The sequence below is a fragment of the Papio anubis genome, chromosome 6 (assembly GCF_008728515.1).
Source record: "Papio anubis isolate 15944 chromosome 6, Panubis1.0, whole genome shotgun sequence".
Taxonomy (NCBI): Eukaryota; Metazoa; Chordata; class Mammalia; order Primates; family Cercopithecidae; genus Papio; species Papio anubis.
The window spans coordinates 5278015-5303814 of record NC_044981.1 but is presented as its reverse complement, the minus strand read 5'-3'; the positions used below and the strand labels follow the sequence as shown (position 1 = coordinate 5303814).

The window sequence follows — 25800 nt, the reverse complement described above, 5'->3', positions numbered from 1 at the left end:
TCTGTGTCTTTTCTGCAGCCATGCTTCAATCCTTCATTCCTACCTTAGTAACAAAAGGAAAAGTGTGCCTTCCCCTGGTCAGGCTGCAGATGTTACTAATCCATCTCCTCACATCTTGGATACACCCTATCCCATCACTCTGTCTCCTCAAAGATGTCACTTAGAAATCACGCCATCTCTCTTGCACCAGTAATCTCTCCAAAGGTTCTTTTCAATCTGCTACTCCACCACCTGAAACACAGTGCTCCTTCTTCTCTGCCTGTACAACTATAATGTTTTGCCTGAGATTCTTTGGGACACCTTCTATTATTACCCCCAGGAATAGAGCTCTCCCTCTTCTGTGCCTTGGCTGTATCTTTCACTATGCTGACTGTGGGGAGTAGAGTTTATACTTTATCTCTCTCTATATATATAGGAACAGCACTTAGTCAAGATCTTATTTTACACCAATCTGGTTTAGGATGAGCTTCCCAAGAATGTGTGGCATCCAAACACAAAGGCAATCTATATCCAACTCGGCTCAACCAAAACCTGTCGCTAAGCAGGCGACCTCTGAGTCCCAGGGATAAGCCAGTCATCTGGAGAGTGACAGACACAGGCTGTAACTGTGATGAATACAGCCTCACATATTTGGCAGGCCTACTGCTTACTAATTCTTGGTTCACAGAGAAATAGGAATCACTTCTAAACATGAGCACACTCACATTTCTTACCAAAGAAACTCCCAGCTGGGCGTTTCCAGCAGGTGGCTTACACCTGTAATCCCAGCACGCTGGGAGGCTGAGGCGGGCAGATCACGAGGTCAAGAGATCAAGACCATCCTGGCCAACACGGTGAAACCCCGTCTCTACTAAAAATACAAAAAAATTTAGCGGGGCATGGTGGTGCATGCCTGTAGTCCCAGCTACTTGGGATGCTGAGGCAGGAGAATCGCTTGAGCCTGGGAGGTGGAGGTTGCAGTGAGCCAAGATCGTGCCACTGCACTCCAGCCTGGAGACAGAGTAAGACTCCATCACAAAAAAAAAGAAAAAATAGAAACTCCCAAGCCTTCATTTCCCCTAAATGCAGCAAGAAAATTCAATTACATTATTCAAATCCAACTAAAGCATTTCAGCAAATATTAAGTATTCAAATCACTTTGGAGGAAGGATTGGGATGCCTTAGTAAGATGAATAGACAGATATATTAAAGGGATAGCAAACTTATCCAAGTGGATTTCAGCTGCTAATTTCTACAGTTTTCAATTTCTCTAAACAACTGGGCCCTAAGTAGGATCTTCTACTGCTCATCATTTGGGAAGACTTGTGTTTGAAAGGGCCCAGTTAAATACAACTCTGTCCTAAGTCCATTCCTGTTTTAACTAATAGACATTGAACCAGCTTCGCCATTCCCTGGATTTTCTATAACGCACCACATGCCAATTAATCAAGTTACAGAGATTAGCACAGGGGAAGGAATGCATTAAAGCTCTGCATTGCAAAACGCAGACTTTATTTTCTCCCTGCTGCTTGTCTCATTTCCTCTCCTTGCAATGAGACTTTGTGCCAGTGGATTAATGGGAAGAGATGTGAAACAGTCAGTATTCTGTGGTGAAAGATACTACAGAAACACATTGGTGGCTGAGAAACAACTGCCAGGCAGCTGAACAAAATACTGGCTGTCAGGGTGCTATACTAGATTAGAAGCTCAAGCTTCAAACAGACAGCTTCCTCCTATTTCAGTCTAAGCTTTCTCAGGGAAACCCCTATGTCAGACCTTTAGTTTCCAACTCAAACAAGTCCTCGCTGGAGGACTTGTCCATATGGCCTGTGCATACATGGCCTGTCCATATCTCTCCTTACTTAAGCCTCCATGGCAGAAAAATCAAGTTGAACATATCACAGAGGCTACTCAGTTCCTTGCTTAGTGACCAAAACATGTGCTCTCCAGAGGCCAGGGACAACAGAACTCCTAAGGGCAGCAGGTTCCATCCCATGGGATTCCACACAGCCATGCAGCCAGCACAAGGCGAGGCTGCCCTCCACAGTGCTGTCAGTGGGGTGGCATCGGGCAGCTACCTGAACTCGGTCTCCCCAAAAATACTGCCAAATGCTGCTGGGTATTTTGGAAATCTGGCCATTTGCTTTGCCTGCTTTTATTAAGCCTGACATATCACGATGAGTATACTTTCCAGCACTTTTCTTCTCTTAAGGGCTCTCCTAGGGGGACCAATGGGAAAAGGAAGTAGATTAATATTCCTGCCAAGCTCTGGCCTCTACGGAGAATCAGAAATTTCAATCCGTCAAAGCAAGGAAGCTGCACACAAATTACATGGAGATTAAATATCTGCATCTGTCAAGGCAAAAAGCACAATGACAACAACAAAAAACACCCCATTCTGGTGTGAACTGGTTCTCATGACAACCACCATTTAAAGTAGGAGAAAACTTCACCCATTCTGCTGTCAACTTTAAAATTATGATCTCTCAACATCTTCTTCCCGGCCCATGATGACAGATAAAACAGAGAAAAAGAGATTGCATTTTCTTCTCCAGGTGGCTAAACAGCTCATTCATGATGCCAGTGGGTAAAATATAACGGGACAAAGGCCCCATCTAAATTCCATCCCCTATTCTACAGGAAGGTGATAGAAGACACATTACTAATCAGTTACCCATGGGAAGGAACAGAAAAGACAGCAATGGCTTAAAAAAAAAGTAGATCAGAACTAAAAAAGACAACCCACAAGATACATAATTGACATTGACAATGCTCAGATAGATCTACACTTAACACAAAAGGAGGAGACAACTATTTGTAAGACACATGGAAGGGGATGGGCGGGGCAGCCACTATTAGCTGAGAATACCTCCTAATGTCAGGGAGCGTGGCAGGCTTGTTCACCACCACTCAAGGGCTGTCCTCATTTTAGTCATGGACACTGAAGCTCAGAGTGTAATGTTAAATGACTTATTTCAGGTCAGCAGAGGCTGAGTTGCAGAGTCAGGATTTGCCTCTCCTTTCACTAGCTCAAAAGCTGGTGTTATTCTAGAGAATAAGTACTGCTATAAAAACAAACATTTTCAAGATATAATGCCCAGGCCCATGGAGGGGCTCCAAAAGCCAGTAACCAAAAGTTCCAGTCCTTTATTCAGTCCTAAAGGGCAAAAAAGGCATAATTCCTTATTCCTATACTTTTATGTATAAATAAAGGCTATTTATTAGTAATTGGCTAAGTGGTATACTAGGAGTTACTAATAAAAATGTGGCATCGATAGAACATAGAAATTGGAACTGACTGAGGACTCTCAGTGTTTCACCATGAAGTCTAGATCCCCAAGAATGGTATGATGGTTAATTTTATGTGCCAACTTGATGGGGTCACAGGGTGCCCAGATATTTCGTCAAACATTATTTCTGGATGTGTCCGTGAGGGTGTTTCTAGACCAGATTAACACTTGAATAGGTAAAGCGAGTAAAGCATGTGGCCCTCCCCAGTGTGGTGGGCCTCAGCCAATCCATCAAGCACCTGAACAGAATAAAATGCTGAGGAAGAAAGAATTCTCTCTGCTTGACTATACCTGCGCTGGGACATCAGTCTTCTCCTGTGTTCAGTCTTGAACTCCATCCCCTCTTCTGCTTCAACAGCCTTCAGACTGAGATGAACTGTAACACTCATTCTCCTGAGCCATTATTTTTATTGCAGATCTGTGCTATATCCTGTGGGTTCTGTTGCTCTGGAGAACCCTAATACAAATAGACAATAACAAAGAACCGTCTAATCCCTGCAGCACTCTTCAAAACGTGGAATCTCCACAATTCCCAAGAAGTAAACTATCAGTAGATCTTCAGTGGTAGCCTGAGTTGGTTGTAGACCTCACATACTATCAAGGCCTTTTAATAATAAATCACTGTTACTCTAGCTACATCATTATGGATGACTTTACTGTGTATAAATTGACATGATAGAATCGATATCTAACAACTAGATTTTAAGATTATATTTGAGGCAATAAATAAAAATCGTATGTACCACTATTACCAAAGGAGATGGATACATATTCTACATAGTCCTACCACCAAATTCCCAAATGACACCTCATTGCTATCACTGAATTCCTTTTACATTAAAAAGACGAAAGACTTGAAGTAACTGAACTGAACGGTCTTTTACCTTATCTGGGAATCCATAGCATAAAAATATTAAGAAGCATCACCCTGGAGAAGGTTAACCCAAGTTCCCTTGACACTCATTCTCTCACTCAGAATCTTTATGGTGAGAAAGCATTTCTTGTCATTTGTCAAATGTAAATCTTTCTCTGCTTGATTTAAGCATAGCTCATAAACCTTGAAGAATACACACACGTTATCTAAATTCCAACACATAACAAGATTCCAAGGGTCAGTATTTACCAGATGCATGGTAAGATCTGCTCCCCGCAGCACCCATGCTGCCCACTGTCCCTGAGTCTGCTCTCTGGCTATCCCTCCGCCTTACCAGCTTTCTAAACAGAAACCAGCTCTTTGTACTTCCTGGTTCAGAAATGACCACAACTTAGGAATGTTCCCAGCCCTGGGAGAGGGACTTTCAACTTCTCCATTGGCTTCGCCCAACACATTCAACCCAGCCTCCTGTTCCTATACTGCCTCTGACTCTGAACTCCTGACTTGGTTCTCAATCTCAAATCATTCTAATAACTGACATCTGGTCACACCCAAGTTAGGCAGCACTCTCTGTCTTCCTACAGGTAACTTCACCCTAACTTCTGTTGCTACTTACATCATCTACCATCAGACATAACCCCAGCATGGCAACGCGACCCAAAAGAAGTGTTACAGAAAAGCGGCAGCTGTGGAAAGAGAGAGGATTGCTGAAAGAATCCAGAACAGCTTTTCCAGTTTACTACAGACTTAGACTGGGAATTACCTATTAACAGCGAAAACTAGCTCCTTGACCCTGACTTCAAATTTCATAATCTAATCCAGGAACCTATAAAACCCTTTTAAATTATATAAAAAATTCTGTGTGCGTGTGTGTGTGTGTGTGTGTGTGTGTGTGTGTGTGTGTGTTTCTGGGCAGTATGCAAATTTCTCATCAGACTCTCAAACAGGAAAAGAAAAAAAACATTAGAAATCATTGCGATACATGTTCTCACTCATAGGTGGGAATTGAACAATGAGATCACTTGGACACAGGAAGGGGAGCATCACACACCGGGTTCTATTGTGGGAAGGGGGGAGCGGGGAGGGATAGCATTAGGAGATATACCTAATGTAAATGACGAGTTAATGGGTGCAGCACACCAACGTGGCACATGGATACATATGTAACAAACATGCACGTTGTGCACATGTACCCTAGAACTTAAAGTATAATTACAAAAAAAATCATTGCAATAATGAAATACTATTGATCTTATATAAAATTATATAAAGTTTCTATAAAAACTAAAAAATACAGCTAAAAACTAACATTATATTTAGATGATGTATCTAGTTTAAGAAAACTATCTTACCTTTCAAAGTCATTGAAACTAACAAAAGTTTACAATTTTGCAGAGACCTATCCCAGGATGAGTCAGGGAGATGACGCGGAAAGCAGATTTTAGGATAAAGCCTCAGAGCGAGGACAATGAAAGTACCTAGTATAGCGAGCGTTCTTGGTCAAACAGCAAGAGTGTAGTCTTTTACATTTGTGAGTAGACTTGGGTATCTGGACATATAATTCAACACAATGTGAGTGGCACAGGCTGCTAGCCATTTTTGAGGCTGGCTGGTAAAGAAAACTCCCTCTCACCTACAGCCCACCTGCACCTACCAAGCTCGAAGTGTGAAATTAGACCACTCCATCCCCACAAGTAGCGTTCGCTAACACACACCAGGCAGAGAAATGCAGTTCCTCGCAAGGCGTGAAGTTTACTGTTAAGAGCATCATTTCTCTGTGAAAATATTTTTGCTATTTTCACACATCACTTCGGCTAGTAGAAAAAAAAACACTGTTACTGTAATTATATGGATTTGGTAAACCTAATGAGGCCCTCTTACCCTTCAACAACAAATGTAGAATGTAAATGGAAATAATTTTCCTGAGATCTTAGAGACATGACATGTAAAGAATATTAATCTGTTCTTTGGATGCTATCATTGCTCCAGAAGCACAAGCTTTTACCCTTGAGAACATCCTCTATTCTCTATGTATTCCATCTACTAAGATCCAATAACTAGAGAGCTTTCCCATTACCTATTTTCAGAAATATTAAATTTGAATTCGGAACAAATATTTTGCCTACATAAATATGACTTTCCCAAGCAGCTCATGTAATTGCATAAATGATAGCCTATCTCCCTAAAGGCTTCTAGACATTCAGGAAAGGGAGCAAGCTGACTCTGTCACTTATCACCTACACAAAACAATCAATCCTTCATTGCCTGCTCCGTGAAAACTGAGTTGAGTCCTTGAAATATTTTTCCTTTGCCAGCTGGCACAGGAAATGCTAAACTTTGTCAGTAGAGGTCACTGGAGGGACACTGCAAAGGAAGGTATTCTTACTGGGCACCCTGTGCTCCTTTTGCCCAGATCTGCAGTGCAGGTGGCAACACAGCTCCTCCAATGGCCAGCTGTTCCCCTCAGTACCCCATTTGATCATTTTCATAGCAGAGTGCTTCCTGCAAGACAAGTCTCCCAAATTAACTTTCCCCACACCCAGGAAAGCATATTTCAATAAATTCCAGAGCGTGGATATCAAGCAATTTCACCAGCATGGCGCCACTACCACTTCTGAGCCACTCAGTGAGCCACAGCCGCCGAAGAAGGAAGGGGCTCTTCTTTGGGTCACCCATCTTAGTCCTAGGGGTAGCAGCTGCCCCTTACAGATAATACTTCTGGACTCTCTCATTACCCCTTACTAGCCAATCCCTGATTACCCAAGTTCTGTGTTGAAGTTTCTAATTCTTTACATTATGCTTCCTTGATCAAGTTACTGTGTGATTTCTGTATCAGAGTTGGACCCTAACTGACACGTGTGCTCTTACAGCTGAGAATACCCAACCGGAAAAGCAAACAGGTGAGCTGCCATGCAGTTAACAGTGCTAGCTGTCATCTTTTGCAGTGGAAGTTGGCAGTTCAGAAAGAGAGAGCCATTGCTGTTCTGTGCAGAATCCAGGGTTAGAAATATGAGGCACAAAGAAAGATAGAGTGGCCCCTTTACGGAGCTGACTAACCAGCTGGAGACCCCAGGCTCACACAAACTAACATTTCAAGGCAGTGAGTTGCTGAAAGCCCAGTAAGGGTCATGGGCAAGACTGTTACAAGGCAGTGATGGATCTCAGGCTAAGAGCCTAACAGTTTCTATCTTGTCATAGCCAAGGACTAATTATCTGCAGAAGCCCTGTGCCACAGAAAAAGGGGTCTCTCTCTCCAAACGGTCCTCCAAATCATGCTTTGTCCCCCAATAATGGGGTATTTCCCAAATCCATGGACTCCTCGCCGTGACCAGTTGCCTCTCACTTCACTGTCAAGACAGAGAACTATGTAAACATGTGGGCAGAGAAAAATAATTTTAAAAAGGAAAAGCTGTTTCAATTTAAGTGTGTCTTCGACAGGGACAATGCTTCCTAAAATATTTTAAAGAAGAGATTAGGGAAACATGGGGACTATAATCTGTCAAAGCCAAATAAAAATGCCTTCAACAAAACCCCTCCACATGAGGCTATTAAGGAAACCCAATAACCACACGGCGGAGAATAAAACCCTGTCACTCACTGAAAGACAGAAAAGTGATTCGGAGCAGAAAGCAGGAAGAAAGAAACTACCATGGGCTCACTACAAGAGTAACAGTGGGGAAGCTTAGAAAGAGAAGCCCAAGAACAGGAGGGTTCCAATGAACCATCTGGAAAGTGGGAGAGAATATCAAAGGCAGCAAAAGTAAGATTTTCTAATGATAAATGACAGTGTTTTTTTCTGACAAGGATGAACCACAAAGATTGCCAAAGGGGTGTTCACAATGAAGTACCTCACTCCCATGGGAAGGAATCGCGAGGGCGAGAGCACCACCTGTGGAAGGCGCCCCTCACCCGCACCCCTCCACGAGGAAATGGCGAATGAGCATGATTATGTTGAAAGGGGTGGGTGGTATATGAACTGAACACACACCTCTTGATGAAGGGCCATTCCAGTAACGGTTTGTGGTCAACATTATATAAAAAGCTTACTTCTCTGTACACCTTCACTCATCTTTTTTATAAAAAGATTTCCCTTTGTTTCTGTGTGAATATCTGTAAATTATATAATATTTATAACTTCTCCACAATTATGCCTTCATTTGTTAAGGTGTAAGGTTATATATTTCATAGATTGGTAAAAATTTCAAAAAAATTATAGGGACTGAAGGTAGGCAATGCTTTATTTTGCCAAGTACAGGCATATGCTTAAAATACTATCACCATCACTTCGTAAGAGAAATTATATTTTAACACTGAAGAAAGTGGCAAGGAAATCATCCAAGAACAGAGAGGAGCTCTTTAAAATAAATAAATTTACCTTTATAAAAATTGGTACATTGCTCTTATATTTTTGATTTTCCTGCAAAATGAACAAAAACTTGGTCATGGACCAAGACTGGTGAATACACTCAAGTTTGAGAACTACTAGCAAGGACAAGAAACAGATACAAACATTCTTATATAAAATTTAAGAAAACAAGAGTCATTTAGAATTTTTTTAAAAAAATAATAATGAAGACAATCTAGAAGGAAAGAAGGCTCATTATGAATCATCTTAAATTCAGGAGGAAATATTGCCTGCATATGCGTGTACACGACAGAAAAATCCTGGAAGAAACGGACCCAGAAGATGTTATCAAAGGGGAATGAAGACAAAATAAGGAAGCAAAGACTCCACCGCCAAGACTGGAGAACAACCTGTAGAATGCCTGTCTCTCACACAACTCCTCTGTCCATCCTCAGGGCCCACACACGAGTGTGCACCTGGTGAAACAGGACAAGGCGCCGCCAGGGAGAGTGGGAAAACGGAACTTCTCTGAGCACTGGTCTACACATGCATGTTTCAACTGATATTTTTAATCAGATTAAATAGACACAGGATTTGTGTGAGCTTCCGCTGGTGGGCCTGTCAAATACTTGAAATCCACCATTCTCTGCAAACTAAATGTCTCAAGTGTTCTGTAAAAATTTCGTTTTGAAGCTATAGTACAGTGGTTCTCAAACATGTAAGTCTCAAAATCCTTCTATGCTCCTAAAAATTATAAAATATTGCATCATTTGCAAAGAATGATATGATGCCTGATCTCATTCACCCTCCTTCCACATCATAAATAATCACTACCTTGATTTTGGTGTTTATTATTCCCATATATTTTTTCACATCTACTTTTGTGTTTATCTAGCTGGATTAAAGAAAGATTGTGTTTGTGTGTGTGAAAAAGAGAAACAGACAAAGACAGATAGAGAAAGAATATAAGCAAGTCCATAAGAACACACGTTCTCAGGCATGTTTTCGTTGTCGGATGCATTTTGAATATCCATTTTAAAAGATATGATAGTTTAGTATCACTCATGGTGTACTTGTTTCCATCAAGATTACATTAAAACCCATCCATATTGACACAAGTACCTCTAGACTGTTTACGTTCATTGCTATAAAGTATTCAATATAAAAACAGACCCCATTTTATTTATCCTTGCTCCTCTTGATGGGTATTTGAGACTTTTTAACACTTAAAGAAAAAATGCCAAAACACATAGCATACAATTTTTGTTTTCATTGGAAACTACCAAATTACCCTCCAACGTGGCAGTAACTACATACACTCCCAAGAGAAGGACATAAGATGGACAGTTCCTCTAGGCCTTTGGTATTGTAAGGACTATTAAATTTTGCTAATCTGCTGAGTTTGAAATAATATTTGGTTGTTTTAATTTGCATTTTCTTGTTTATTGATAAAGCTGGTCCATGTGCCTTCTTCTTACACAATAAATCATACACGTAAAAGTATACGAGTATGACATGTTTAAAGAATAGTAAAAGCTCAAACATGTGTACTCATCACCTATATGCATTTTCAGAAGAGAGAGCAGTGTCAAAAGATTGACAGAAGATTGGTAGTGATCATGTAAAAGAAAGTCTCAGGATGAAAAAAAGAATCCAGTAGGAAACTGTCTGACAACATAGCAAACATCTCCACCTAGCACGCAGAAATGTCTCATAACTTTGATTATGGAGACTTTTATTAGGCAGCTGTTTTAACAATGTAGCCAACTTTAGCACTTCTTTCCCTTAAGGATTTTTCTTGTTTAAGAATTCTGATGTTTACGATATTATATTCTATCAAAGTAAAAATGATAATCTCCTATATTTTCTTCAGAAAGTTTTAAAGATTTCTTTTCACAAATGAATTATTAATCCATCCATTTGATGGATTTAATGTGAGGTAGAGAGATCCATTGTTTTCCTATAGAGATGATTGTCTCAGAACAATTAATGTAGAATCCATCACCTCCCACTTATATAATATCACTTATACTTTATAAGTTCTCAAATATGAAGTAGAGCTGTTTCAACGTTCTCTACCCAATTAACCTTGTGCCATTACTAAACTATCTTTGCAACTACACAAGTATAAGTCTTAATACCTGGGGCTCTTTCTATAAATTTTAAGATTAGTCCTTCAATTTTTCCAAAATATCCAGTGAAACTTTTGGTTGGATTTGTACTGGATTTGTAGATTAATTTTGCATGAATTGTCGTCTTCATGATATTGTTTTCCTATCTATCAATCGCCAAATATGGTAAATCTCTCCTTGTGTTCTTCTGTGCCTTTTAACAATATTTAATAAATTTATCCATAAATATCTCAAACATCTGACGCAAGATTTATACCTAGGTACTGAAATATTTTAGTTGATACTACAAATAAAATGTGTTATTACATTTTCTAATTGGTTCTTACTTATGAATAAAAACATTAATTTTTCTATATTGTCTTTGAATCCAACCCAACTTTGTTGAATTGTCTTATTAGTTCTAATAGTCGATCTGTATATTCTATTTTTTTCTAGGTAAATCATTAAATCATCTACAAATAAAGCAGTTTTATCCATGTTTTCCAATGCTTATGCCTTCTATTTCTCTTTCTGGCTAACTGCATAAGCTAGAATTTACCACATAATGACGAACAGTAATAGCAAGGAATCCTGAATTGTGCCTAATTTGGATAGAAATGTTTAGAATGATTCACCATTAATTATGTTTGCTGTAAGTGCTTCATGGATTTCATTTATAAAGTCAAGGAAGTTTCCTTCTATTTCTAATTTGCTAAGTTTTTATCATGAGTCATTGATGTCATGAAATGCTTTTTCAATGTCAGGAGACATTAAATGCAATCAAAGTATTTTTCTACATCTATTGAGATGGTCACATGCTTTTTCTCCTTGTATCAGTTAATACAGTACAATGTAATGTATGTACAATAATAATGTGGTAGGATACAATAAATCAATGAATTGAATTTTCAAATATTTCATTTAATAATTCTATATCTGTTCATTAAAAAAAGAATAATCTATGTTCATAACGATGAAACTTCAAAAGTTTTCTTTCTTATCTAGTTGGGATATTAACATGTCTAACCTCATAAAATGAGCTTGATAGGACTCTCTTTTTCTATGCTTTGAAACAGACTGTACAAGTAATTCATGATTTGGTAAAAACTTGTGTAAAATCATCTGAGGCTGATTGAGGAAAGGCTATTAATTTTAGAGTTAATTGCTTTCAGTTTTCTATTACATGTAATGTATGCTTTTATCTTTAATTTATCCTGCATTCTTTTTTTATATTAATAGTTGTCTTCCCCATGAAAGCAGAGACAATCTCATGACTGTCTGATATCTTCTTACAGTCTTGAATCACAGTACATACTCAGCCAGTGTTTTTGACTGACTGACGGATCCCAGTGTTTTCCTTCAGTCTTTTCCCTTAGCCTTTTATTTGGAAATTTTCAAACGTATGCACAAATAGAAGGCATGATGATTTCTCTGCATCCAACGCCCAGTTTCAATAATTAACAATTATTAATCCTCTTACATCTATCTCCAAATGCCTAATCCACCTTCCCACATTATTTTGAAGAACATCACAGACATCAGATCATTTTGCCCTTAGGTATTTCAATATGTATCTCTAAAAGAAAATGACTTCATAAAAATACAATACCATTTATCACACCTAAAAAATAAAAAGAAAAAAGAACTCAATTTCAAATATTCAGTTAGTGCTCAAATTTCCAGCAGTCTCAAATGTCATGGGTTTTTTTTTTTCTTTAAAAATAGATAGGATCTACACATTGTGACTGATTGATCTTTCTTTTAATCTACAGGTATCATTTCCATCCCTTTTTATTTTTCTTGCAACTATTTGAAGAAATTGGGTCATTTATCCCATAGAGCAGTGCTTCTCAAGCCACAGTAAAGGAATAGTTTTAGATTTCCCATGGATCACAAACTGATACAGGGGCCTACTGCTACTACATAGACTAGGCACACTCAACCCATCAAGAGTATTTAAGGACGCTTGAACCCATCCACACACTATTCAACAAAAGAAGTCCACTAATAATGTGCTTGAATACAATGGCATAAACATTTCTAAACCCTTAGCATTGGTTAAATGTTTCCTAGCACTTACTTTTGGGTCCTCTATTTATTTCATTCTGCAGATCACATCTCCAGCAGACCTGCTACACAATTTCCCACAGCCTAAAGATGTCCTACAAATACGGTAGTTGGGTCTAGAGAATTCATCAGACTCAAGTCCAACATTCTGGGGGAGACTGTATAGTTGGTATTGTTTCCTTCCTTCAGGAGACTCGTTAAGTGTGGTTGCCCCTCTGTTTGTGACGTTAGTAGTCACTGATGAACAGTGATACTGGAATCTCTCCAGTAAATCTACCTGTGGGAAGTTTGTTCTCCAAGAGACCCCTAAGGAAGCTCTCCTTTTCTCTCAGGTACTGCTGTGTCCCTATACTACCTGTTTCTGATACAGTGCAGACCTTCTAGCTGTTCGTTATGACTTCCCATGCGTTTGTGAGGATTTAGGGAGAACTTGTCACCTAGTTGTGTCGTAGATGCTGTCTGTGGTTTTTGATTTTGCTATTCTAGTTGCTCTATCAATTTGGTAAGATTTGGGGATATTCAAAAACTATACACCCACCTCCCTTCCACATTTTTTTGTAATAGAGTCATTTTTAGCATCATAAATTGAACACTTAATTTGATGATTTCCATTTTCAATTTTTAAAATAAGCTTATCTAAAGCTAAAGGTGCGACCAATACCCCTTTAGCTAACACCATCGGTTTTGTTTTTCTAATGTTAACTGTGATCCTATGGCTTAGGTGGGGACTATCAAGTTTCTCCATAAGGAAGTGATTATGGTTCCCCACATTGGAGCAGTTCAAAGTATTTTCATTGCTCATCCGTGATAAGCAATTTGCAATTTATTGCTAATATTTCTCTTTAACCCATGAATCTATACTTGTATATTTTTAAATTTCTGAGAATATGGAACATTTTTACTATACTTTCTTATTGCTTTCTACATAAACTACATTGAAGTCAGGAAGGCAAAGTTCTATTTCTGTTGTTGATCCTTTGACATTTGTTTAGACTTTGACTGTCAATTAGTCATGCATAAGTAATTTTTAGAAATCCATATGACTATACAGTTCTGATATTTGCATATAAAACTCCATGTGTGTGCATGGGTCTGCATGTGTGTTTATACACATATACATATATAATTGTGTATGTGTGTGTATATCTGTTTATGGCAGCCAAATTTTAAAAATAAATATAAATCAAGCTTGTCAACCATCTTTTCCGATTGTCTGTATCTTTATACGTTTTATTTTCATAACCCATTGGTTTCTGACTGAGGTCACTTAAAATCTTCTAACATGGTTATAAATTCGTCAAACTTAACTTTTAATTCTTCAGTTTTGCTTTATGTACTAAGCCTATGATGTTGAATACATTAAAATTCTTAATTCATAAAGTTTCCTGATTGAGGAATTATCCCTCTCTGTTACTGTTTACCACTTTTTCATAAATTTTATTTTACATAATATTAATATTGCTATACCAACTTTCTTTTGGTAACTATTTGCTTGACATATCTTTTTCCTGCCCCTTATTTTCACCCTCTGGTGTGGTTTTGTTTCAGGTTTCTCTAACTGAAAAATATCCAATCTGATAATGTGTGTCTTAAATTAGTAAGTTTAACCTATTTAAATTCGTGAATACTGATGTATTTGGACTTATATCTACATCCTTAATTTGGGGTTTCTATTTACCATACTTTTTTTCATTCCTTTTTCCTAATGTCTGTTTGATTGAGATTATGCTCTACATTCCTCCTTTTCTACTCCGTTTACAATGCATACATTGTACTGTAATCTAATTTTTTTCCAAAGAAGTCTGAAGTTACTCAATAATTTTAACCTATCCCCAAATATGACAAGAGCCTTAGCAGACTTTCAATATCTATTTGTTCACTAGAGTTTTCATTTTACCATTTTTCAAAATACAAAAGGTTTTTTCCCCACAATTGATAGCTAAGTGTATAGATTATTGTGATTCATCCATTTCTTTTTTTTTTTTTTTTTTTTTTTGCAGACGGAGTCTCGCTCTGTCACCCAGGCTGGAGTGCAGTGGCCGGATCTCAGCTCACTGCAAGCTCCGCCTCCCGGGTTCCCGCCATTCTCCTGCCTCAGCCTCCCGAGTAGCTGGAACTACAGGCGCCGCCACCACGCCTGGCTAGTTTTTTGTATTTTTTAGTAGAGACGGGGTTTCACCGTGTTAGCCAGGATGGTCTCGATCTCCTGACCTCGTGATCCGCCCGTCTCGGCCTCCCAAAGTGCTGGGATTACAGGCTTGAGCCACCGCGCCCGGCCTGTGATTCATCCATTTCTATACTTATCATTGGTTTTTGGTTTTTTTTACCCTGCCCCTCCGTATTTACTTTTCTTCTTGCTGAAATACACATTATAGTGATGAAAGTAGCAATTACAAAGATCAAACAACAAAAATTGTGTGGGAAGTCAGGGACCCTGAATGGAGGGACCGGCTGAAGCCGCAGCAGAAGAACATAAATTGTGAAGGTTTCATGGACATTTATTAGTTCCCCAAATTAATACTTTTATAACTTCTTACGCTTGTCTTTACTGCAATCTCTGAACATAAATTGTGAAGATCTGAGGGACACTTATCACTTCCCCAATCCATACCCTTGTGATTTCCTATGTCTGTCTTTACTTTAATCTCCTAATCCCGTCATCTTCTTCGCAAGCTGAGGAGGATATAAGTCGCCTCAGGACCCTGTGATAATTGTGTCAACTGCACAAATTGTTTGTAGAGCATGTGTGTTTGAACAATATGAAATCTGGGCATCTTGAAAAAAGAGCAGGATAACAGCAGTGTTCAGGGAACGCCAGAGATAAGACTTCTGGCCGCCAGTGAGCCGGACAGAACAGAGCCGTATTTCTCCTCTTTCTAAAGCAAATAGGAGAAATATCACTGAATTCTTTTTCTCAGCAAGGAACATCCCTGAGAAAGAGAATGCGCCCTGAGGGTAGGTTTACAGAGGGCCCCTTTAAGGCCTGCTGTCTTTTATGGTCTAAGCTGAAGGGATGAAATAAGCCCCCGGTCTTCTGTAGGGCTCCCAGGCTTATTAGGACGAGGAAAATTCCCACCTAATAAATTGTGGTCAGACAGGTTATCTGCTCTCAAACTGTTTCCTGATGTTATCAATGACAAAGCGTGCCTGAAACTTCATTAGCAATTTTAATTTCGCCCCATCCTGTGGTCCTGTGATCTCGCCCTGCCTCCACTTGCTTTGTGGTATTTTATTAGCTTGTGAAGCATGTGATCTCTGTGACCCACATTCTATTCGTGCACTCCCTCTCCTTTTGAAAATCGCTAATAAAAACTTGCTGGTTTAAGGCTCGGGGAACATCAGGGATCCTGCCTACATGTGATGTCTCCCCCAAGCCCCCCGCCGCCCCGACACCCAGCTTTAAATTTCTCTCTCTTGAGCTCCTTCCCTTTATTTCTCAAACCAGCCGAGACATTTAGGAAACAGAAAAGAACCCACGTAACCAGCGGGTTCTCCCGATAAAAAATACCTTAAAACATAACAATAAAATGTTTAAAATTGTCTCTGTAAAATTATTATTAAGTCTAAAACTCCTATTCACAGGGGAATAAACTGAAAGAGGAAAAAACAATTTGTTTAGAGTTAAGATTAGGTCAGAATTAGTACCAACACTTTAGTTGAGTTTAGGAATTCAGAAAATACCACAACCTTCTGACTCCACTCTCCATACCATTCTTGGAACCAAAACTCCCCTTTCGGTCATAAGCAGGCCCCACATACAAAGGAGTGTCATGAAAAAAAGCAGAATATAGAAAAATAGGCAATGAATTCAGAAGAGCTGAGTTCCAGCTCTAGCCATGTTACTAACTGCTGCAGCAACTTTGGGTAAGTCACTAAACCTTCTGGGACCTCATTCCTCATGGCTGAAGTCAAAATGATCTACCTTGCGAGATTTTTATTAAGAGGAGTAAATGAAGCAATGAACACAGATGCACCTTATATAAGAAGATTAGATACATACATACACATGAGCATAATTTTTTAACTACATGCAGAATATACAGTAGCATTATCAGTTTAGATTAGTAATTTGTGCTAAAATTGGACTGGACCCAAAACAAATATGAAACAAGGTGAAGGCTAATTTCCTATCCACTTCCTACTTCCCATCGTCTGTGGCAGCCTTGATTTTCCCTCCATTAAAATGCTAGAAGTGCCTGGCGGCCTTCATTGCCTCTTTCATGGCACGCAGGCTTACAAATCAGGGCGCACGGTCCTTTCTTATCTCTTTAATGAGGTAAGCTGGGCTGAGCACCTGTCTGCTACTGTGACCTGGACATCATATTACTGGCACCACAGCTACTCTTGCACATTAATTTTAAATGACATCCCTTCACTTGGACATATTTCCCAGATTTTGACCTGTCTTTGTTCATCTCATTTTAGTTCCCTAATAAATCTATATCCTTATTAATCATTATTTTTCCTAACTTGGAAAACAGTCAGCTATTCCAAGTAGTGAGAATGCTCATTTAAGATCCCCTGAGATCCAGCATGGATGGCCTTTCTGTGTAAGGCTAACCTATTACTGCATTATCACAGTCACAAAATAATAGCACATCCAGAGGCAAACAGAAAGAAAAAGAAGAGAAGGGGAGGGCAGTCCTGTTCAGTTATCTCCTGCTATATGACTTACAGAATACAACAAAACAATGGTTACCTATTAGCCTAAGGATGCTATACTATTTGTTTTCATATTAATAACTCATTTAGCTTACATGGCAGGAGAGAGTTTTGTGACAATAATAATTCCCCCTGTTCCAATGAACATGTCTGGAAGGGACATTGCTAAGGAGGTAAAATGAAATACACCCTGTGTTAGTTTAATGCATCTGTTTCTTATATAAAAACAGAGACGGTTTTTAAAACATGAGTGAAGGATAAGTGGTATGGCAAGTTTTTAGGAAATGGAATCAAGCTTGTAGGGATTTCATAATTTGAAAAAAAAAAAAAAGAAAAAAAAAAAAGATGCACACAACGTATTAGGATAACATCTAACAGATGCAAGGAGTTAGGAAAAGGCTCCATGCATCCTAACATATACTTCAAGAATAGCAGCAATTAAGACATCCCACAGCAATTAAGACATCCCACAGCAACATGCAAAGCCAGGGAGGGTGAGGAAAGTGCCTGGGGACAAGACACAGTTTACAGTCCAAGCCAATAAATCGTCAGGCCCCTAAGGTACCTAGAAATTCATTTCTCTCTAACAGCATGAAAATATAATTTACTTCTCCTAACAGAACTAAGAATGACCTGATCACAGGTTTCCAAGTTGCACCTTCAGCCATCCTGGATTAAAGGTGAATTTGAGCCACAGACTATTCTCCATTCATAAGAAGTAACCCAGAGAAAGGTGGGTCAGTATTGAGAGAAAGGATAAGGACAGACAACTGAAAACTAAGGCTTTTCAATTTCTGTAGTTACACAAGAAATCAGTCAAAAAATATGGAGGCACACCTATACACAAGCTGTCATTAAGTATGGATGATTCACTAAGGCAAAATAAGGCAAGCAAGGATGACTATACTGGTCTCATTGAGCTAAATGTTAGTGACCTCAACATAAAACGTCTATGACATCCTCAGCCATGAGAAACATCACAAGACTCACCTCATGTTTGGAGAAGAGCCGCACGGCCTCCAGCTGGTGGAAAATAGGGTAGTGCTGGGAGTCGATCTGGTCACGCCTGTAGACATCACCCACCACCAGGAAGGCATCTAGCCCCGCGTGCAGCAAGTCCCACTGATGTGCAGACGTGTGCGCTCTCAGCATGTGAGTCCGATTCAGGTAATAGTTGTCCCCCTTCTTCCTGCTGGGGTGGTCGGCTGGGATGAGCAGGCTGTCAAAGTTCTGCCAGGTCGTGACCACTGGAGAAAGGCTGTCGTAGACTGAGAACAACGGGGTCCCGAAGCGGCCCACGTACTGCTCGTAGAAGTGCTCCTTCACCCTCTCCTTGATCAGCCACAGAGGGTGGTGCTGCTGGTTGTGCAGGTTCCTGCCAACTCTGGTGAGGACCTTCCGGGTGAGGTTGCTGTAGTCGTCCTGAGGGTAGGATGTGCCCAGCAGCTCCACCACACTGCCTGGGGCTCTCTGGGCAGCACACTCTGCTGCAGCAGGTCTCGATCCCCAGGCCTGGTGCTGATGGCCCCTGGAGATGTGACTGGCCTTGCTCACCAGGTAGACATAGGCATGGGCACCTCTCCTGAGAGCTGAGCCCATCATTGTAGAAACTTCTCACGGGTTCTGGAAAGAGCACACAGGCAAAGCACAAGTCAGGTGTCACTCTGTGGAAAGCAAGTCTGTTCTTTGTGTCTCCCACCAGCTGCCACTTGTCATACTGGCATGTCTCCCCCACTATGACCTCCACACAGCTGAAAGAGCCAATTAAAGAAACCTAACAGATGCGTGATACTTAATGCACTAAATCAGAAGGTTCTTGGAAGTCACTTTTAGATCCCTAATCTCTAGTTGTCCTTCCTTTGTCATTCAGATCCTTGGCTTTGTACAAAACCTCATTTATTATGTTATCATGTCCTGAACTTGTGATGTGGAAAAAAACTTTAAATGTGACAACCTCTACATTATAGAGCCAAAAACCTTTAGAGGGATCCCCTAAAATACAGCATTTAATTGGACCCTACTATGGGTCCCACTAATAAAGGAAGCAAATGATTCGATAGAGGCCTCTGAAGGAGAGTGGAAGAGAAGAGATTAGAAGAGCCATCCTTCACATTTCTACCAATCATTAGAAGTTCTCTTTATCTCTGACATAGCATAACTTCTGGATTACTTCACTAGATCACAAAGGGATACTACTAATTTTTTTAAAAAGTTTTAAATAAAATACACCACTTTAGATGGTGGTTAACTTTAATATTTTAAAAATAAAATAGAAAATCTAAGGAAATGTTATACAAAGTGGTAGCCTATATCAATGGACAGCTGTAAACGCAAGTCTTCTCCCATCTGGTCACTTAAACTTCATACCTTTGTGGCGCCTTCTCAATTACACCTTTGGCAAAACAGCAGATTTCTACTACACACCCACAATTAACCAGAAACAGGACTAAACTTGTTGGGGGAGAGGGACAGAGCAGCCAGAAGACAGAGCACTGACCTAGATTTTTAAGTAACTAAAATGCCTAGAATTTAATAAAATCACCAAACTTTACAGCTGAAAGTCACCTCAGCTGTCATCTAGTATAGGCGGTTCAAGTCACGGATGAGGTAAGAAAGACCTAAGTGTAACAGCGAAACTCTAAGCTAGTGGAAGAGTTCAGTAAGACAATCGCAAAGGGCTGTGGACCACTCACACGGTGTCTTCTTCCCACTCCCACAGAAGCCCGTGATGAACTCACTCAGGGATCCCAATAAGGAGAGTCTTGAGATGTCACTTCCCAATGTTCACAAATAATTTATGTTCACAAACTTCAATTATAAAAATCCATCTTCTAAAATGTGGAATTCTTCCCTACTGGGCTACTTTAAAGCATACAACTACGTGGCTGTTTTACTGCAAGGGCCGTGCAATTATACCAAGAAAATATGTAACTTCATGATATGAAGCTGCATTAGGAGAGAATTATATTGTTCCAAGTCACTATCAAAGGCACAGTCTGTCCCTGGACAACACAATCCACCTGACTCCAAATTAGAACTGAGGACATCTAGCTTCAAGTTGAAGGGCTGTGCTTGCGTGTGATTGCTTCTTAGAAGCCGTGCACAGCACCTTTGTCTGAGACTGTCATCACTTGAGAATTGTTCTGGGAAAGGTGCTTCTGATGCAGTTACTTGTGCGCTGTTGTCGATGCTTTTCCTTCCCAGTTTCCTGCTCTTCACACATCCAAACCCACACTTAGGTTCCATTCCCAGGGATGCGCCCCAGCCTCGTGTCCCTTCCTTGCTCTCCTCACACAGTCCCCAGCTTCCCGATGAAAGTTTGAGGTTCTTGCCCTCGTTTTCAGGCCTTCTATCTATCTGCTCAGCCCTGCTTACCTTCTTCACTGTCATTCACCCCACCCAGAAAAGTATTTGTCCTCTATTACCATCTCTAACAGAGGGAAAGGGATGACTAGGAGAGCCTTCCCACTTCTATCTGAGAAGTGACTTCCTTTCCTCCCACCTCTATCAAATTTCTCTATAAGAAATATATCATCTGGAAATACATAAGAGACCCAGGAGGATAAGACCAACGACGTTCATACTTCTATTAACACACTGTTCTTCCATTTGATCCTTCAACAGTTCTGTGATGTAGGTATTGTACATACCACTTTACCAACAAAGAATATAAAGCTCAAAAAGATCACGTAACTAGCATAAATTCATATGCCTAGCTAGCCATGAGACACAGTTCAGAATTCTTGGCAATTCAAATATAGCTGACCCTCAAACAACATGGATTGAACTGTGAGGATCCACTTACACGCAGATTCTTTTCAATAACAGTTACACTGAGTGCGACTGCCCCTCCTGCCTCCCCTGCCACCTCCTCTATCTCTTCTACCTCTGCCAGCCCTGAGGAGGCAAGACCAATCCCTCCTCTCCCTCCTCAGCCTACTCAACGTGAAGATAAGAATGAAGATCTTTAGGATGATCTACTTCCACTTAATAAATAGTAAATATATTTTCTCTCCTCATGATTTTCTTAATACCATTTTCTTTTCTCTAGTTTATTGTAAAAATACAGTATATAATGCCTGTAACATATAAAATATGTGTTAATCAACTGTTTATGTTATCAGTAAAGCCTCCAGTTAACAATTAGTAGTTAAGTTTGGGGGAAGTCAAAGGTATACAGGAATTTTCAACTGACTGAGGGAGGGTAATCAGTGCCCCCAAAGCCCCCATGTTGTCCAGGGGTCAAGTGCATTTCTCAGTAGGGTGTGGTGGCTCACACCTATGATCCTAACGCTCCGGAAAGCCAAGGCGAAAGGATCACTTAAGCCCAAGAGTTTGAGAGCAGCCTGGGCAACATGGCAAGACCCTGTCTCTAGAGAAAAAAAAAATTCTTTAATAAATTAGCCGGGTATGGTGGCACACACCTGCAGTCCCAGCCACTGGGGAGCTAAGGCAGGAGGACTGCATGAACCCAGGAGTTCAGGCTTCAGTGAACCAGGATCGCACCACTGCACTCCAGCTTGGGTGACAGAGTGAGACCCTGCCTGACCAAAAAAAAAAAAAAAAAAGTATTATTTCTCAATCAAACGTCCAAGATTAAGTTCAAATGATATCTCCGCAATGACCTCCCTTAACTTCTATTTTATCTAATTGAGATTATATATCAATGTGTTTTTAAATACATAAATGCATGAATAAGTAAATCCAATAAAACACATTAGTTTAGATGGCAAAAATGAAATAAGTATTTAACTACAGACCTAAGGGCCAAATCTGCCCACAGTCGTCTGTTTGGGCTTTTTTTTTTTTTTTTTGGCTTTGGCTTTTTTTTGTTTTTGAGACAGGGTCTCACTCTGTCACCCAGACTGGAGTGCGGTGGGATGATCATGGCTTACTGGAGCATCGACCTCCCAGACTCACGTGATCCTCCTGTCTCAGGCTCCAGTGGCTCCCTGCCCCAGAGATAGCTAGGATTACAGGTCCAAGCCACTACACCCGGCTAACTTTTGTATTTTTTGTAGAGATGAGGTTTCGCCATGTTGCCCAGGCGGGTCTCAAACTCCCGGCTCAAGTGAGCTGCCCACCTCAGCCTCCCAAAGTGCTGGGATTACAAGCATAAGCCATTGTGCCTTGCCCATAGTCTGTTTTTGCAAATAAAGCTTGTTGGAACACAGCAACAGCCATTTGTTGATTTATCATCTGCAGTGGCTTTCTTGCTATCAAGGTAAGATTGAATAGCTGCTACAGAGACTGTGTGGCCCACAATGCCCAAATACTCACTATCTGGTCTGTTATAGAAAGAGTTTGCTGAGCCCTGTTTTAGCTTAACCTACTGAAAAATTTTTCACATTATTAATAAAATCTTCCTACTCACAAATATATGTAGATTATAAAGTCACAAAAAAGGAGCAAGAATACAAATGTGGACATCAAGTATGTTAGCACTGGTACAAAAGAAACAATCAGACCAACTATAAGAAGAGAAAACACAGTATAATGGGCAACAGGCCAGACTTCGCAGAGATGCCAATGTTGGTTTGATCCTAAGTTGACCTCTTAGCTGCCGTGTATCATCCTTAAAAACATTATTTAACCTTTCTGGCCCTCAAGGTCCTCATCTGTAAAACAGAGAAAAATAATACCTACCTCATAATGAAAAGATTACACTAGACTGTGTTCATCAGCTAATTAACTCATTGCTCAGTGTTTAACAGATAAGATGAGCTGAATTCAGAGTTAAAAGTGACCCAGAGATTTCAAGAGATCAGGTAATGGATGAACTAATAAAGTCATTCACTGATACAGAGAACTCAGAATGGGTTTTCGTTGTTTGTCCAGATCATCTTTTGTAGAGGGAAACAGATTTGGACAAACGGAAGTTCAGTATGAATGAGATAGCCACATTACAATTTCTGTAATATTATAGTTTGGAAAGGAGGTAAGACATTAGTCCTGGAAATGTAGACCTTGGAGGTAATTTGCATAGATGGAAGAGTTAATATCACAAGCATATATAAGAATCCACGGGAGGCTAAGAGCAAGATAGAAGTGGGCAAAAGATAGAAGAATACTTGGAACTTAGCACATTGAAGGGAAGGGGATGTAAGGAGTAAGACAGAGGGGACATAAAGGATGTCACAGCACAGAAGTCAGGGGAAAAGACATCTAGAAGGAAACAGGGGCCTTTTCTGAACCCGAATACCACTCAATGTGCAAGTTTAGCGTGCCGTATTATTACTACCTGCTGTTGTCTGTATTCCTACTAGACTGTGTGGTTCTTGAGAGAAGAGCACACAGTCACACACATATATACACACATACTCTTTCTCCCCTCTCCGTCTCTCATATTTATCACTGTATGCCCGGAATCCAGCACCACATCTGGCGCTGGGTGGAAGACGCTAGAAGAACAGAATAGGAAGAAAAAGAAAAGAATGGAAGGAAATTGGTCAGCAAGGTCACACAAAACAAAGAAGCCCGCCGCTTTGGTAGGGGCAGTAAATAACTATTTAAAAACTCAATAGAGTGAAGAGACAACTCACAGAATGGGAAAAAGTATTTACAAGCCATATATCCGGGAAAAAGTCAATGTCCAAAATATATAAGGAACTCACGCAACTCAACAGCAAGAAAGCAAATAACTTAAAAATGGGCAAACGGGCCGGGCGCGGTGGCTCACGCCTGTAACCCCAGCACTTTGGAAGGCCAAGGTGGGCGGATCACAAGGGCAGGAGATCGAGACCATCCTGGCTAACACGGTATTTTCTCTACTAAAAATACAAAAAATTACTCGGGCGCGGTGGCGGGCGCCTGTAGTCTCAGCTACTCGGGAGGCTGAGGCAGGAGAATGGTGTGAACCCGGGAGGCGGAGCTTGCAGTGAGCCGAGATCGCGCCACTGCCCTCCAGCCTGGGCGACAGAGAGAGACTCCGTCTCAACAAAAAAAAAAAAAAGAAAAAAGAAAAGAAGAGGGGCAAAGGATCTGAATAAACATTTCTCAAAAGAAGACATATAAATGGCCAACAGGTATGTGAAAAAAATCCTCAAAATCACTAGTCATCAGAGAAATGCAAATCAAAAGCACAATGAGATACCACTTCACACCTGTTTAGAATGACTATTACCAAAAAGAGAAATGGTAAGTGTAGCTGGGGATGTGGAGAAAAAGGAACCATTGTACACTGTTGGTGGGAATTTAGATGAGTATAACCACATATGGGAAATAGTATGGAGGTTCAAAAAAATTAAAAAATAGAACTGTTACTATATGATCCAGCAATACCACTTCTGCATATATAACATAGGAAATGAAATCTGTATGTCACCTTGTTCACTGCACCCCCTTGTTCACTGCAGCATTATTCACAATGGCCAAGATATGGGATCAACCTAACTGTCCATCAACAGATGAGTGCATAAAGAAAATGTGATGTATGTACACAACAGAATATCATTCAGCCTTTAGAAGTAAATCCTGTGATTTGTGACAACAAGGATGAACTAGGAGAACTCTCGCTCTCTCTCTCTGAATCTTACTTTCCCTATATTTCTCAGCGTGAAAATAACATATACCTTGCAATGGCAGTAAGAGTATTAAATAACAATGAAGGTAAAAAACATAACACAGTATCTTGAAGGAATATAACAGGTCCTCACTAAATGGCAGCTATTATCAGTATTATTATTATTTCTATCATTACTATTGGGATACAGCTGCCCGGAATGTCCAAACAGTGGGCATGGTGGTCAAGTCCACTTCTCTACAAGACTGCTCTAAGAAGTAACATTTCAAAAGGTATCTGAAGCATCTGTTACATGGTCATGGATCACATTTGAATTCTTTCGCTTGTTTTTCATTTTGGACACATGTAGAATGCTGTAAGCTTTCTTTATCACTATAAAGCGGCACAGTGACAACAACTAGTAAAATACTGAATAAATGTTTATTGTTAGAATGAATGAGTTTTATAATGGTTTCAACAGTCCTTTCAACCTCCCTCATTCTTCTGTGTAAAGAAAACATTAAGCAGCATGCAAATTGTATTGGACTGATCATTTCCCTAAAGCATTATTAGCTTAAGGGAAATAGCCAATGGTGAGCAAGCATAACCCATATACGGTCACCACTATACAAAAGTGTGCAAGCACAATCCATAACCACCAGATGCAATACTCACACAATTTCTATCAAGAAAAAACGAAGCTTGGTTCAGTCAACACAGTTACACATTTTATTCTACTAAATAGCGGTGGGAAAATGGCCAAATTCCATTCACTTTTACTGATAGAAAGGCAAGTCAAGAGAATGCTTTGGTTCCTGCTGACTAGTATGAACAAAAAGAGAAGGGCTATAAGCAGGCCATTTCCTGTATTACTCACGAGGGTGTTATTGGCGCAACATTTCTAGAAAGCGATTCAGCACTATCAAGAGACTTAAAACTGTTCATACCCTTTGACAGGGTAATTACCCTTC

At 40.0% G+C, this 25800-nt stretch overlaps 1 protein-coding gene across 12 annotated transcripts in view; it reads right to left on the bottom strand.

Moving 5' to 3' along the window:
- The window catches only part of FARS2 (phenylalanyl-tRNA synthetase 2, mitochondrial), a 514316-nt gene that overhangs the window by 376562 nt on the left and 111954 nt on the right, over positions 1–25800 (bottom strand). For all 12 annotated transcript variants that reach the window (XR_002521280.2, XM_003897004.4, XM_003897003.4 and 9 more), the window contains one exon: positions 18319–18951. Coding sequence is in view for 11 of the 12 variants with exons in the window: in XM_003897004.4 (XP_003897053.1) it covers positions 18319–18930 (612 nt within the window). In the remaining variant the exon portion in view is untranslated. The remainder of the gene's footprint in view (positions 1–18318; positions 18952–25800) is intronic.